General features: G+C 34.8%; 1 protein-coding gene across 1 annotated transcript; it reads left to right on the forward strand.

Annotated features, from left to right (window-relative positions):
• The first annotated feature begins 3,485 nt into the window (after positions 1-3,485).
• On the forward strand, positions 3,486-15,371 carry LOC142973144 (27 kDa hemolymph protein-like). Its single transcript, XM_076114735.1, has 7 exons — positions 3,486-3,646; positions 11,692-11,801; positions 13,172-13,284; positions 13,532-13,695; positions 14,046-14,167; positions 14,474-14,599; positions 15,255-15,371. The coding sequence occupies exons 1-7, from the start codon at positions 3,607-3,609 to the stop codon at positions 15,267-15,269; spliced, it is 690 nt and encodes a 229-aa protein (XP_075970850.1). The 5' UTR covers positions 3,486-3,606; the 3' UTR covers positions 15,270-15,371.
• Positions 15,372-15,398: the final 27 nt, after the last annotated feature.

Genomic DNA, 15,398 nt, shown 5'->3' on the forward strand with positions numbered 1-15,398 from the left:
AACAAACATATATTGCACCCATACATTCATCCATTCAAACAGACTTCACACTTATAATTTGATTTGTAGGATAAGTACTTCAATCGCTTATTCGATACATAAAAATTGGATGGCATAAAGGATTGCATTGTCCCTGCACTTTACAAATACTTGATAAATGATTTGGTCATTGACTCAAAATGTGAACAGTTGAATACATATTTTCGTAATTGTGCAATTTTTATTATTATCAATCAAACACTTCAGTAATATTTTTATTACACTTACAAACAGGGATTTCTGAAGATAAGTGTAAACAAACACTTGACATTTCTTGCTTTACTTTCAGACAAACTTACCTACTAATAAGTACTAGGTATGCGTACTTTATACTACGACTGTTGTACCCGATGGAGTAGGCAGAGATAAATGAAATACACCCGGGTTTACTGTAACGCGATTCGCTACAATCGGTACTGTCGAGTATCAAAGAATTTTACATTTTGATAGCTAGCCGGTTGTCGATAAATTAAGAGACTCAAGCTTCAGGGCACATAACCGTACTCCGGGCTACTATTTGTTTGTTTTGTCGTATGGTCAGTGGTCAACCTAGTGTAAAAGTTGTTCAAGCCGCCCGAGAGGCCTTTGACATGGCTTAACGACTGTTATCTTAGTAGATAACAGCCGGGACCGACTTTTTACGTGCCCTCCGAAGTACGGAGACTACTATTGATAATATTCAAATATAAGAAAATATTAACAGCACTTTGCCTGTCCCGGGAGTCTAACCCGAAACTTCATGATCGGTAGTCGGACACATTATCGATCACTGAAGCAGTCATATGTACTAGGCCTTGAGGTACCTAAATTGTACTGATTTTAGGTACCTAGAGAAGTTTTATGGGTATTTATTAATTAATTTCTGGTTGTGGTTTCATAAATTCAAATAATTTAACAGAAGGTAGTATATTCGGTTTTCCTGTAAAATGTTAATGAAGTTTCAATTAATTTTGAGCAGTTAAAATGGTTTTTAAGACAAAAAATTAAGTTTATATTAATTATGCCCAGTTAAAATGGTTTATGAGACAAAACAAACTGATGAGTTTTATTTTACCTCTCACGCAAGTGGTTGCAGATTCGAACCCGTGGTAACACACCAATGACTTTTCGAAGTTATGTGTGTATTAGAAATAATTATCACTTGTTCTAACGGTGAAAGAAGACATCGTGATGCAACCTTGCACGCCTGAGAGTTCTATAGAACAGTTCTTGAAGGTATGCAAAGTCCCCAACCCGCATTTGGTCAGCGTGGTGAGCTCAAGGCCTAACCCTTTACTCATTACGGTAAGAGAGCATCCCCAGCGTGGTGGACTCAAGGCCTAACCCCTCCCTCATTACGGTAGGAGACCCTTGCCCACCAGTGGGACGTTAATGAGTTAAATTTATTTATTAAGCCCCATATAAAACACCGATTCATCCTAAAAATCTGTCACAGTTATAACCAAGTAACTAGAAGTGTCTAAAATAAGCGGTAAATTGTTGACAAAACAGAATGGTGTGTGTTGTTGCGTGTATCGAAGTGAAACAACGTAATGTTGTACTCTCCGCGCGGTACAGGAAGGCCTCAACTCAATGAATTAGGCTCATTATGATTGACAGTGCATCAAATGCAGTTGATAGGTCACTGTTGCTTTCAGAAAAATGTTTATGCGGGAACGTACAGTCAGACCTACCTTCATATTTTCAAAACCTCTTTATTACCAAATGTTAATAAATACATGAATTGGTTGGAATTATTTTGATCATCGTCAGATGTTTTCTCGATGGAATAATAGGTATGCAATACTAAAAATATAGGGTTTCGAAAGATTGAATATGTTCAGCGACTTTTGGAGCTGAATGTACTCAGGTAAACGAAGTTCAAAGTATATTTTAAGAAATACTAATCGTATTGTAAACTGGGCGCAGTTTAAAAAGCTATTTTACAAAAAACCTTTACAACTTTTTACATATAAACCATCCTCTTTACTCCATCTCTCTATTCTCTAACAAACAGAAAAAGAACTGTCGAATTTAAAACCTCCTCCTTTTTTTGAAGTCGGTTCAAAACGGCATCAAAGTTCGTAAATGCATTGAGACAGACAGCAGAATGCGACTCTGTTTTGTACTATGTAGTGATGATAAAGTTTGTGATGATTTTTGTATGTAATATTTCATTTTGATGAAATTTGGTACACAGATAGTTTATAACCTGGCTTACACTGTATAGGATTTAAAAAATCTTTTCACAGAGACCCAGTTACAAACAGAAGCTAGTAAATTATATAGTGTGTAGTATAGTGTGAAGGTACCATTATTTTTTCGACTCTTCGCGACTACCTAATATGAACAATTACAACAGTCATTTGTCTGTAGGTAACCGTAGTAACTTAAATAATTTTCCTTTGAATACTTAGTCAAACTTAGGTATTCATTTCTTGGTAAGCCGCAAATGAAAAATTATTAAATTAATTTTAAACACATTTTAAACATCAAAAACAAGAAAATTTGTATTTTAAATGAGTAACCTTCGCGTCAACGTCATTGAGTATTACATACAAACATACATAGGTATATAAAATCACACCTTTTTCCCAAAGGGGCTGGCAGAAACCAGAGAACATAACTTACTACGATCCTTACAAACTTCCTTTGCCTCATTCACATCCATACATCTTGTCATTAAGTATTATTCATTGAAAAATGTATCATATTTAGGTAAAAACGTTATTAGTAATGAACTATAGCCCTCCATCAGTTGCCGTCATTTAGATCAAACGGTTAACCTACGAGATACGTATTGTGATGAATAAGGACGGGGTTTCACTAAAGCGCACTGGTAATCGTCGAGACTAATTCAGAAAGAAGAAATATAGGCATGTGTATTTTTAATGCAATATTCCTTTGGCAAGCAAAAAAATGATTAAAGAATAGATTATTTTTAGTTTAGTTAGTAGTAGTAGTTTTAGTTTTGAAATAGATGTTTAATAATAAGATTGAAAATTCTTCTCTGACATCCACGCAAACATTGATGAAGTCCATTATAATATCAATATTACTTAGGACGCTTCTAACTAGAGATTTCCTTGTTTTGATTATATTTCTTCGAATTTTATATTAGTACTTATTAAATATATGTTTATTGGGATATCTTATTATATTTGGTACAACATTACATCGGTTTTGTTGTCGTTACTAATGTACAGTGAATTTATTTATTCTTTGAGAAACAAACAGCATATAAATATGAAAAAATAAGTCTCAAATAATAAATCTTAACTTAAACCTAAAATGATACAGATATTTATAGCATTTTATAGTAAGTAGAAAAATAAATTTAAAATCGCTTCGTATATTTAAAAGACTTGCCGTCGAACGACCGTAAGCCTATTAAAAATACACCTTAACCAGTAAAAAAGATAACGCAAACACTTAAAATGTATGACAAATTAGTTAAATACTAATAAAATTATCCGCATAAGTGAACTCGTGTCTTTACGCTGTGTGTATATAACGGGCCAACATAGTCTGTCGCTTCAGTTGTCACTCGACGTTTGCGCGGACTAGTATTAGGTACAGTGAATCAACATGATGTTCAAAGCGATTATCTTCGCCGCTCTGGCAGTGGGTAAGTACCTTAATTGTCTAATTTCGGACGTTTACGCGAATTAAATTAATAAAGGACTTTTTTATTCGTATGTCGTTCTCCCGTTGCTATGAATTGAAAATTGATTTGAGAAGTCCAAAAATGGATTGGAATTAATATGACAATATAATAATTAAATGCCGAAAAACATGGCAAAATTAAGCAATATATATTTTTTTAATTCCCATTGGTATAATGCTTATTAAACAAAGATAGTTAACTTTTGAGAACAATTAAAGTTTGTAAGGATCGTACCAAGTGGCGTTCGTTGGTTTCTGCCTACCCCTATGGGAAAAGGCGTGATATTATGCATATGTTTAAGGGTTAAAATGTTTTCTTTGAAATAATTGTATTATGCTATTTAACATCTACCCACTTAAAACCCTTTTGTCATTGATTGATTGAGGCTGTTCTACTTTTTTAAATAATGTTTACTTATTCATTTACGTTCATCAATATTTAGTTTTACAATACTTTTGTGAACAATATACAAAACTGTTCTTATTGACGAGGAATTATATTTGTATTCTTGTAAATGAGGTAAATCGGGGAATTGAAAATTATATTTATATTAAATAATTACAAATATACATTTAGCTATTAAATAAGGAAAACTAAGCATAAAATATTGTTTTTGTTTTAGGTACCAAAGTACCAACTTAAGTCTCAAATTGCAGTTTTAAATTAAATCGACAACATAATATGTCATAGTTCTTAAAAAAATATATTTTTGAGTGCTTCTGTAATCTCGGTTGTAGTGCAAACGACAACAGATCACAGGTTCGGTTCCTGTATCGGGCAAAGTATTATTGGTCTTTTCTAATTCATATATCGCTGTGGACAAACAATGTAATTGTCAAAACGTGGACCTATTCCGTACACCTTACACCTTCTGGTGTAACAGGCGTATAGCATCACGTCCGTGTGAACAGAATTATAAATTCCTCCTATAATTTTTTATATACGTCAAATGTTCACATTGATGTAAAAAATAGATTTGTATACTACATACTTAATCAATTTTGATACTATCACACTTCAATGCTGAAAGCATTTTTTTTTGTTTCCTTTGTCCATATAAGGTCCAGTTTCTTTTATCACAATTTTTTTCTAGATTTAACTTCTAAGAAACCTTTAATCACAGCTTCGCAATTACCTAATAATAGCTGTTGTCCCAAACTTTCCAATCATAATTATTTTTGTTAGACGTAATTAGTAACACAAAGAATAATAATAACCAGTTTTATTTTAAAAGCAATCATCATAAATAAGTCTAGCCCTTCTTCCAATTATATTGGAGCTGGCTACCAGTCCCACTGGATGCAGCTGAATACCAGTATTTTACATGCAGCGACTGCCTATCGGACCTCCAGGTTATAACACGAGTAAGGGAATAGAGAGTGTACACACTTTGATACTATAAACCAAGTCCTGCACTTTTGGGCAATTTCAATAAAACTGACCGCTGAAGCCGGATACCGGCTAGGACAATATTGTTAACACGATTACATTTAAGAAATTATATATTGGTATATACTTTTAAAACTCTCTCCTGTAGTCATATTTTATCTTAGAAAGCTGATGTAATAGCTTCATAGGTTATCTGTACCAGAGTTTATCTTACTTCATTAACTTAAAGATAATTGTATTGTATTGTTATGTTTACTGAGTCTCCCACTCTCATCCACTGTCAATCTTCATTTTCTTTGTATATTTACGTTTTACTTTTACCTTTGCAAATTTCTTTTAGATATACAAGTGAATATAAAATGTATGCCCATAGAAACAGTTACAGAAAATTTAGAAAAAGAACAATAAAATACCAATTTTTTACTTTGCTTTAGGGTTGGCGCAAACGGGCCACCGACCACAGCCACTGGTGGCCAGCGACACCCACTTAACACGCTTTTCCATATATTTTGTATTCTGTAGCGAGTGGCCGCCACCGGCTACACGTGTGCGGTGTGTCTATACAAAATATATGGAAAAACGTGTTAAGTGGGTGTCGCTGGCCACCAGTGGCTGTGGTCGGTGGCCCGTTTGCGCCGACCCTTATCCAGAATTTAACAGTAAAGTTTTCGATTGACATTAAACTCAATAGACAGTTACCCGGTTCACATTTAACGTTGCCTCAGAAGCATGGATTTATTAGCCCTTTATGTGTCCCACTGCTGGGCAAGGGTCTCCCCTCTTTCCTTCCAAACCTGTCTGTTCTGTATCATACTCCATTGTTATGAGTTAACTAATTAAATTATATTATAAAACTAGATTAGTCTACCACAGTTTTCCCAATCGAATGGCCTGGAATCTTCTGCAAAAGATTTTGATTGTAACTCTAAGTCTCCAGCAAAACTTTCTCTAAATGTCCTGAGTTCGTTCACTCCGACTTCTTTGGACAAAATCCCTGAGTCTACATTCTAGAAGGAGAGGAAGATAAATCTTTATATATATAATTCTTCTGTAAGTGTGTATGTCACTGAACTTCTCTTAAACGACTGGACCGATTTTGATTAAAATTTTTTGTGTGTGTTCAAGGTGATCTGACAATGGTTTAGATTCACAATTTTGTCCGCTGGACAATGTTTTTTTATTTAATTTTTATGGCAAAACAACGTTTGCCGAGTCAGCTAGTATAATATATAACAGTTACGTAGTATAACTATATGTTGATAAATAAACGATGTGTCAACATGAGTCATCTTATTTTGTTTAAACTATGTTTAGGCAACAACCGTTTGAGAGTTAACGCAATTGTAATAATGACGTGATTTAGAACAACAAATGTATTCATTGTTACTATGTTGATTTGTTTATTGAAAACATTGTCCTTTTGGTGATATACTTGCAAATACAGGACAATAAAATACAATACAGGAATGCGTTGTTTGTGAACGTAATAGTCCCTGTAAAACAAGAACAACCCCTTGTGCTAGCCTTTAATTATAATTATTGAAATATGCTCTTGCCCGTGATTTCTAGCCTAACTTATCAACATAATTCTATTGGTGAATATAACTGAAAGGTATCTGACTGACTGACTGACATATTGATCTATCAACGCACAGCCCAAACCTCTGCACGTATTGGGCTGAAATTTAGCATGCAGGTAGATGTTATGACGTAGACATCCGTTAAGAATTGAAATAGGATTTTGATTAATTCTACCCCCAAGGGGATAAAATAGGGTAGAAAGTTTATATGAAAACTGTCCTAAGTCACAAACCACGCGAACGATGAGGCGGGACAAAAGCTAGTTTTAATATAAGTTAGTACAAACAAAAGGTACTTAAGTTAAAATACGTTGAACCTAAATCTCATAAGAATTAATCTATTATAACTGATAGCTGACCCGCTCAACTCCGCTTGCGTCACCTAAGAGAATGGGTCAAATTTTTCCCCGTTTTTGTAACATTTTTCGTTGCTACTCCGCTCCTAATGACCTTAGCGTAATGTTATATAGCCTATAACCTTCCTCGATAAATGAACTATCTGACACTAAAATATTTTTTCAAATCGGACCACTAGTTTCTGAGATTAGCGCGTTCAAACAAAGAAACAAATAAACTCTTCAGCTTTATTATATTAGTATAGATGTTGAAACACGTGAACCGTCACAATGATCTTTGCGACAGAAGGAAGACAGGGAAATATCATTGTCGAGGTCACGCTGACGCCTGACGGCTACAATTACTCCACTGTCCTTCTCATCAGTACATCCTTGTCTGAACTGTTTTTCCTATCGCAGTTAATGAGGAGTATATTTCCTAATATAACGATTGGTAACGTCTAGCGTAGTAGCACTTGACTAAAGAAAGATTTCCTACACTAACCCCCGGTTTCTGAGGTACATTTAGCGACAGTTTTTTTTAAATATTGTTTGTACACTATGTTATATGATATACGCTAGAGGATGTGGGATGAATCATCACACCCCGTGGCGCAGTGGTTTAGGTCACCACGCTGCAACCATTGGTCGTGGGTTCGATTCTCACACGGGACAATTATTTGTGCGATCCACAAATAATTGTTTCGGGTCTGGTTGTGCTTTGTGTCCGTTGCTTGTATGTTTGTAAAAGTCCCCGCGACACAATAGCAATTCTTAGTGCAGAAGTTGTCTTAAAATAAAAAAAGAATGAAAGAAAAAAGGAGGCAAGATTTTGTAGGCACGTTACGAAATTCGGGCTACTATTGAAATTAATCTATATACATTATAGGACTTTTTTTGATCCAGAAATTTACCCTACACCTTTAAATGATCACCAGTCGTATATACCATCTTTTAGAGCACACAGACAGTTAAGTTTCCTACACAATCAATTTATTTATTGATATCCGAGTAGCTACCGAGAAAACTGCTATGAAAATTCACAACGCTGATAATTACTGTGCGTTTCGTGGCTTCCATTCCCACATAAAGCAATTATTTGTGTTGGCACTGATTGTTGTTTCGGGTTCTTGGTCTCTGTTGTTTGTATGTTTGCGAATTTCCCAACATAAGTCTTTTAAAGAAACTAACATTCGTTTCCTACATTAATGTGATTTTCGCGCGCGATAGTAAAAAACTATTTATATTAATTTATCTCGGAAACAATTGAATTTGCTTGCTTAGTAATTAGTCTTATTAGTCATAATATGAAAATTGCGTATTGAGTGGGAAACATATGAATTATTATAAATAAATCAACCTTGTACTGTAGGTGGCTAAAGTTTGATTATACATACATACAAAGTGGCTAATTTTGAACTAATTTTAATATACTTAGTTGATTTCTACCCGTAGATATGATTCACTCAATGTATTATAACCCAGGTTAAAGAATTGTGTAAAAATTCATTCAATATGCTCAATAGATTTTGAGAGATTGGAAAATAAACATGCTGACAAGAAAATCCTGAAAGTTTCACGCAAATGTGAATGAAAATGAAAAACTAAAATAAAACAAGTATCTTAGAATAAAATACTTACTGTATGAATTATTGACGTAGCAAAAGTAATAGCTAAGGGTCGTCCCTTAGCTATTACTTTTGCGGTTCACATCTGACGGAAGATGCTTCGGGCGTAGACTAAATAGTATGGGATTCGCAACGATGCATCATCGGTTGAGTGTGAACGGTCAATCCCCGGTTTCTGAGCACATTGAGCGGTAGTTTATCTATTCAATAGCATTTTTTTTATATATTATGAGTTTAATCGCTATTGAATAGATAAACTACCGTTAAATGTACCGCAGAAACCGGGGGCAAGTGTTATTCTATACATTTGTCTAATCTGGTAATACGCGACGCATGTTCCGTCAGATATGAACCTTCCCTAAGACGTCTGTCGTCGTTAAACACAAGTGATGTTTATTGCAATTCCTGGATAAAACATAAATTGTACAATTAAGCCTTTATTACTTGACTTGTCCTTCCTTATCTATAGGCCTTTGACCCTACAGCTCACATATGCTTAGGAAATTATTTAATCATTATCAATATTTATTGTGCCCGTTACATATGAATCATATTTATCTAATTGATAGTGAAATTAAACAAATATATTGTAAATTGATTAAATAAATATTGAATAACAATATTTATTTGTAAGGAGCGTCAATGATAAATATTTCTAATATTTTTAAAAGCATTTGAAATTATTGCATTGAAAACTGACTGAGGTGACTAATATCAGCATTTATTTTTCTTTAGGTAGTTTACTAAAATTTGTTTAATACATTTATTGAGGACATTCAAAGTCCCTAACCCGCTCACTTGCGTGGTGGACTCAAGGCCTAATCTCTCCCTCGTTGGGAGGAGACCCTTACCCAGCATTGGGGCGGCAAAGGGTTAAAAATGAACCTCTGCCTAATTTTCGGGTTAAGTTATATATATTATAGACGAAGATCAAAATATCTTATATAAACTGCACTTTACATGCTCTTTGATCGTGTAAATATGATCGTAGTTATAAAAGGGTCTCGCTTTCTTTGAAATCGATGGTAACATTGCATTGTACGTAGTATGTAGTGTCATGTAGCTGGCCAATCAACTCGTTCCCCTCTTCCGCCGGGCGAGCACATCCCATTTACCAATTTACTTGATCAGGAACATCGTTTGAACTCGGTCTGACAGCTTGACCGCTGACTTGAGAGCAGTAACGAAATTCTGTAGCGCAATTCTCTACAATTCGAACCATCGAGCATCGAGAGTTTGACATTTAAAATGTACTGCCAAAATATTTTCTTCGACGTCCGCTAGAGGCGCTGATCAGATTTTCATACAAGTTTTTTCGATAGCTAGCCGGTTGTCGATACTCGACAGAAGCAGAGAATCGAGCTACTATACATTCTGTACTGTCGAGTATCGAGAGTTTGACATTTAGGATGCGCTGCGAAACTAGTTCCTATGAAGCCCGTTAGAAGCCGTAACCAGGGTTTCATACAAAATTTCTCGATGACAAGCCGGTTATTGATAGTCGATAGTAGTAGAGAATTGATCTACAGAATGGAGACAATTCGAAGTAAAACTGATGCAATTATCGGAAAATAATGGCATCGTTAAATAGCATTTATATCCAACTTTTTAAGTCCACCACGCCGGCCAAGTGCGGGTTGGGAACTTGTATATACTGTGAATAATTATTTATTGTTATTTAATTTCGCTTTTTTACCGAATTGACATGTCTAAATCTAATAATTTTAATTTCTGGGTTCGAATCCCACCCGGGACAAATCTTTGTGTGATGAGCACGAGTATTTGTTCTGAGCCTGGATGTTAATGTATCTATATAAGTATGTATTTAGAAGTATATAAGTATGTTTATCAGTTATTTGGTTACCATAGTACAAGCTCTGCTTAGTTTGGAATCAAATAACCGTGTGTGAGTTGTCCAATAATATTTATTTATTTATTTTATTTAATTAAAAAGAATCATTAATATCCGGTTTCTGAGTAGGTACATTTAGTAGTTTATCTATTCAATACCTTTTTTTTGTAATGTACCTCAGAAACCGGGGATCATTCGTTTAGATCAGTTATAGACCTAGATTATCAAAGTAACAAAGAACAAATATAATAATTAAAAATAAATTAGTTAAAAGTATAATTAATCAAAATATACGTATTTTGCGTAATAATGCACATTGCCGATTACTGTATAAATGCATACCTAATATTTTCGTACTTGGCAAATATTTTTCAATAATATTGATAATACAAAAGGTCAAACGGGGTCATCGCCCTGACCTGTCAATTTATCAAATCACATTATTTATTAAAGTATTACCTAAGCGGATAAAGTTCTACTAATTAACACTTTTATCTTACACAAATATTATTGAGAGATATTGTTATTTTTCTTTAATTATATTGAAGTCTTGTTGCTAACTGACCCTTGTATTAAATATTACGGATTGTGAATTAAGATTAGCTTTGGGGAATACTAATTTTATATATGGATATAAGTAACAACAGTTTGGCAAACAAAAACAGCTTATTTTGTAGCTTAGCTTTCTAACCTACGTATGATGACGAAGACTTCGTTTTTTCATAACATTTATCGGGTAACACCGATACTATAATCTGAACGAAAAAGTATAATGTTAAAAAAAATATATTTTATAATTACATCAATTTATACTAATATTATAAAGTTGAAGAGTTTGTTTGTTTGTTTGAACGCGCGAATCTCAGGAACTACTGATCCGATTTGAAAAATTATTTCAGTGTTAGATAGCCTATTTCTTGAGGAAGGCTATAGGCTATATATCATCACGCTGCAACCAACAGGAGCGGAGAAGTAATGAGAAATTATGACGCATTCTCTCTTCTGTGACGCAAGCGAAGTTGCGCGGGTCAGCTAGTTATAATAGGTATATGTATATATATTCCAAAATAATAATCCTCACATGTTTCGAATTCACAAATCACACCCTTTTTACATAGGAATAGGCCAGTGAACGCTGCTTGAACTACAAACTTTTATTTCTAACGTGCAGTTAGGTAACATTTATAATTAATTACTAATAATAATATATTGTACATTTCAGCCGTATTAGCTGAATACGAGCTACCCTCCGACAAACGGGCGCAAATGCGAGAGCTCCTCAGAGAACAATGCAAGAAGAGCGGCGCTGAAGACAAAGTTGATGAAGTTCAGGTAACACATTATTTATCTATATGTATAAAACTCAAAGGTGACTGACTGAGTGACTGACATAGTGATCTATCAACGCACAGCCCAAACCACAGGGCGAATCGGGCTGAAATTCGGCATGCAGGTAGATGTTATGACGTAGGCATCCGCTAAGAAAGGATTTTGATAAATTCCAACCCTTAGGGAATAAAAAAGGGGGTGAAAGTTTGTATAGATCTTCTTAAATTTTCGACTGATTTAACTGAAATTAACCTAGATTTACACCTATGATACTTTTTACTACGGGAAACCTTTTTACAACGCAGTCGCGGACGGAAGATAGTAAGTTAATACATTTCTTAATGGGGGTCCTTGCATTTGGTCGTAGAAAAGCACCCTTTTCCTAGTAAGATAGTATTTTCTATCGAAGTCATAGTCCAACAACTCAGTAGAGAGTAATTGTATGCAAGGTTCGCGTCTGGTGGACGTACTTATACAAAGTTGAAAATCTAAAACAACTCACAGCCTTAAACAGCTGACGAATGGCATGATTGATGCAGTTGGTTTATTTTGCGAAATAACCAAATTATTAATTATAATCTGGATAAATGTGCGTGCCAAGACTCTCTACATAGTTGTCGTTTAAAGTGGGTTGTGTAGATCAGATAGATCTTGAGCTCATCAATGACTCGAGTTTTTCAGAGAAATCCCAAGCGACTTGCTATTAACATAGTATGTAAAACAATCACAATAGTCTGTTACGTCAAAAAGCATTTATACATATTGAATCATAAAATCGGCCTTTTAAATACAATTAACATAATAATAGCAACACAACTGCTGTCTGAATTTTACACTGCTTGTTACGACACGTTCTCATTACATATTACATCAAATAAGACTAAACTAAGTACATTGGAATGTTTTGTAAAAGGTAAATGATCGGGAGAATATTTTAATGGGTTAAAATCATCTGTTTTCGACCTTGATATCGTATGGCAGTCTAATTTCGAGTTGTTGCACTTTGCTGTCGGATTGCATTTAGCTCTCTCTGTGGTCTGGGTAGTAGACGGTAGTGAATACGACTGCTGAACACGACGTCTTGGGTTTGATTCCTAGGGCAGTGATTATGGACTTTTCGATTTCTTATTAGAATAATTGCAATAGTAAGCCGAGTATATACTATAAGACTGGTAATGTGACTGTTATTTGGAAATGGGCCCATCCCCTGGTATATAGGTCCAACGTTGTAAATATCGAAACGTGGGTGTATTTCATACACCACCTTCACCTTCGGGTATATAAGTTGCTATGTATATATACTAAGGTACAGATATAGTACTTAGTTTTAAAAGAAGTAAATAAGTTTAAGTCAACATTTCTTCTTTTTGCAGAATGTCTTCAAGAACTTCGTTGACTGCTTGAAGAACCTCATTGACGTTCACACCGTGCAGAAGGAAATTGAAGAGGCTAAGCCCAACGGTGCCCTCGACGAGGTCTTCAAGAAGTAAGTTCTATTTAACATTTTAAAGCCATAACTAAGAGTAGCTGACCCGCGCAAATTCACTTGCGTCACATAAGAGAGAATAGGTCATATTTTTCCCCGTTTTTGTAACGCTTTTTACTGTTACTTTGCCCCCCGTTGATCTTAGCGAAATGTTATATAGCCTATAGCTTTCCTCAATAAATAGGCTATCCAACAGTAAAAAAACTGGTTTCTGAAATGTTTTTAAACACCTGTATGTTTTCACCAGGTACTGCGCAAAGAGCCCTCAACTGAAGACCTGTTTGCACAACCTGTTTGACGGAGTAGCCCCTTGCATAGGCTCCGAAAGTCTTGAACACCTCAACTCAGCCAAGAACAGCTCCGACCAGCTCATTGACTTCGTTTGCTACAAGGATGGAGACAGAATTGCCCGTGAGTTTTAATTTCTAAGGTCGTAATTAATTTGGCAGCTGATTGCAGAAAGGAGTCCTTGTTTGTATCATGCTGTCTTTGTAACTTTGACGCGAATCGTCTGCGACACAAAAAACCGCGTCAAAGACCTTCGGGCGGCTTGAACAAGTTTGACACTAGGTTGACCACTAACCAAACTATGAATGAATGAACGATACAAATCTCTCGGAGCATGACTTGAAATTGCATATCTCTACATTCGATCGAGGTGCTAGAGGCTCGCATTTGGCTGCAGTTTATTATTGGACAAGAAAACCAGTGCCAGTGGGATTAATTATTCAAATTTATAATTTTAATTTATTTGTTTTCAGTGTTCATCGCCGAGGGTGGTCCCGAATGCTTCCAGAGCAAGGCCAGTGACATAAAAACTTGCGCCGATAACTTTAAGAACTCTTTCACGTCCCTTGAAGATGCTAAGAAACTCACTGTTGCTGTAAGTTAAACAATGATTAACTTCTGAATTAAGATTAAAAAATATTGTTTTGTAATGTATGTTACATTGCGAACCACGCAAAAATCAAAAGAATCAAAATCAAATTATCTTTTCATTTAACCAAGAACAGACTTACGACGGACACATACAGTAATCATAGAAATGTAAAAAATTGCGAGCGAGAGTCCGATAAAATGACATGATGTAGTTTGCAAGTTTGGAATGACTACTGTAGCAAAGAAAAATTGGCACTACAAACGAATTTTTATATCTATGTTGTGCGAGTATAAATGTTTTATGTTGCAGGAGCGTTGCGCTAAGCTCGATCAGCTCAAGTCTTGCGTTGTCAGCAAACTGGAAACATGCGAGACCCCAACCCCCGCTAACATGTTCGAATCTCTGGTCAACTTCGTTGCCGCCAACACCCCATGCGTAAGTGCCAACTTAGAACTAGCCCCCTTATTCATAAACACACTATAAATTAGTTAAACAACCACTAAAATATGTTTTCTCTCTTTCATTTCGCTAAGGAGTGAAAGAAACAAAACATTTTATAAGCTTTTCATAACTTCATATATTTTTATGAATAAGAGGGTAAGGCTTTAACTATTTAATTTGAGACCTAGTTTCACCTCTACTTTTGATTTTATTTTGAGTGTTTTCATAATCACAGAATCTAGCAGATAAGTCATCTGACATCTATCACTACTGTTTAATTTCTTACTTGTCTTGTTTAATGAACAATCATACTGAGTATTCATAACAGTATTTGTAATTTACAATTCATATGAATCAAAATATTAAAAAATTATATCTGGTTTATTGATGACGAACAATTCACAAAATTGGGGTATTCCTCTTTTACCATCTTATGCTATAGGAATTGCTGAGAGGAAAGGTATACTTAAAAATATAATTCCGTAATTATCGCTTGTGAATCCCCTAAAACTTGTAATCTGGATAAGCTTTTTTTCTATTGGAATTTTGAATACCTTTTCTACGCAACCACATATTATTATGTGTATATGTCACCATACTAAGCAGTAGGCAGTGTTCTCGATTAACAATGGAATTATTTTTGTTACAGAAAAAGCATACATAAACAGCACGAAGAGAAGGGAGTAAACATTTTAAGTGCCAATAATAATAAACTGATGTTAAACGTTGAATAATGTAACTTTTAATAAATAAACATTTAAAATTGCGTGTCTCTTTCATTACTACCTATAAT

This window comes from Anticarsia gemmatalis, chromosome 5 (assembly GCF_050436995.1).
Source record: "Anticarsia gemmatalis isolate Benzon Research Colony breed Stoneville strain chromosome 5, ilAntGemm2 primary, whole genome shotgun sequence".
Lineage (NCBI taxonomy): Eukaryota > Metazoa > Arthropoda > Insecta > Lepidoptera > Erebidae > Anticarsia > Anticarsia gemmatalis.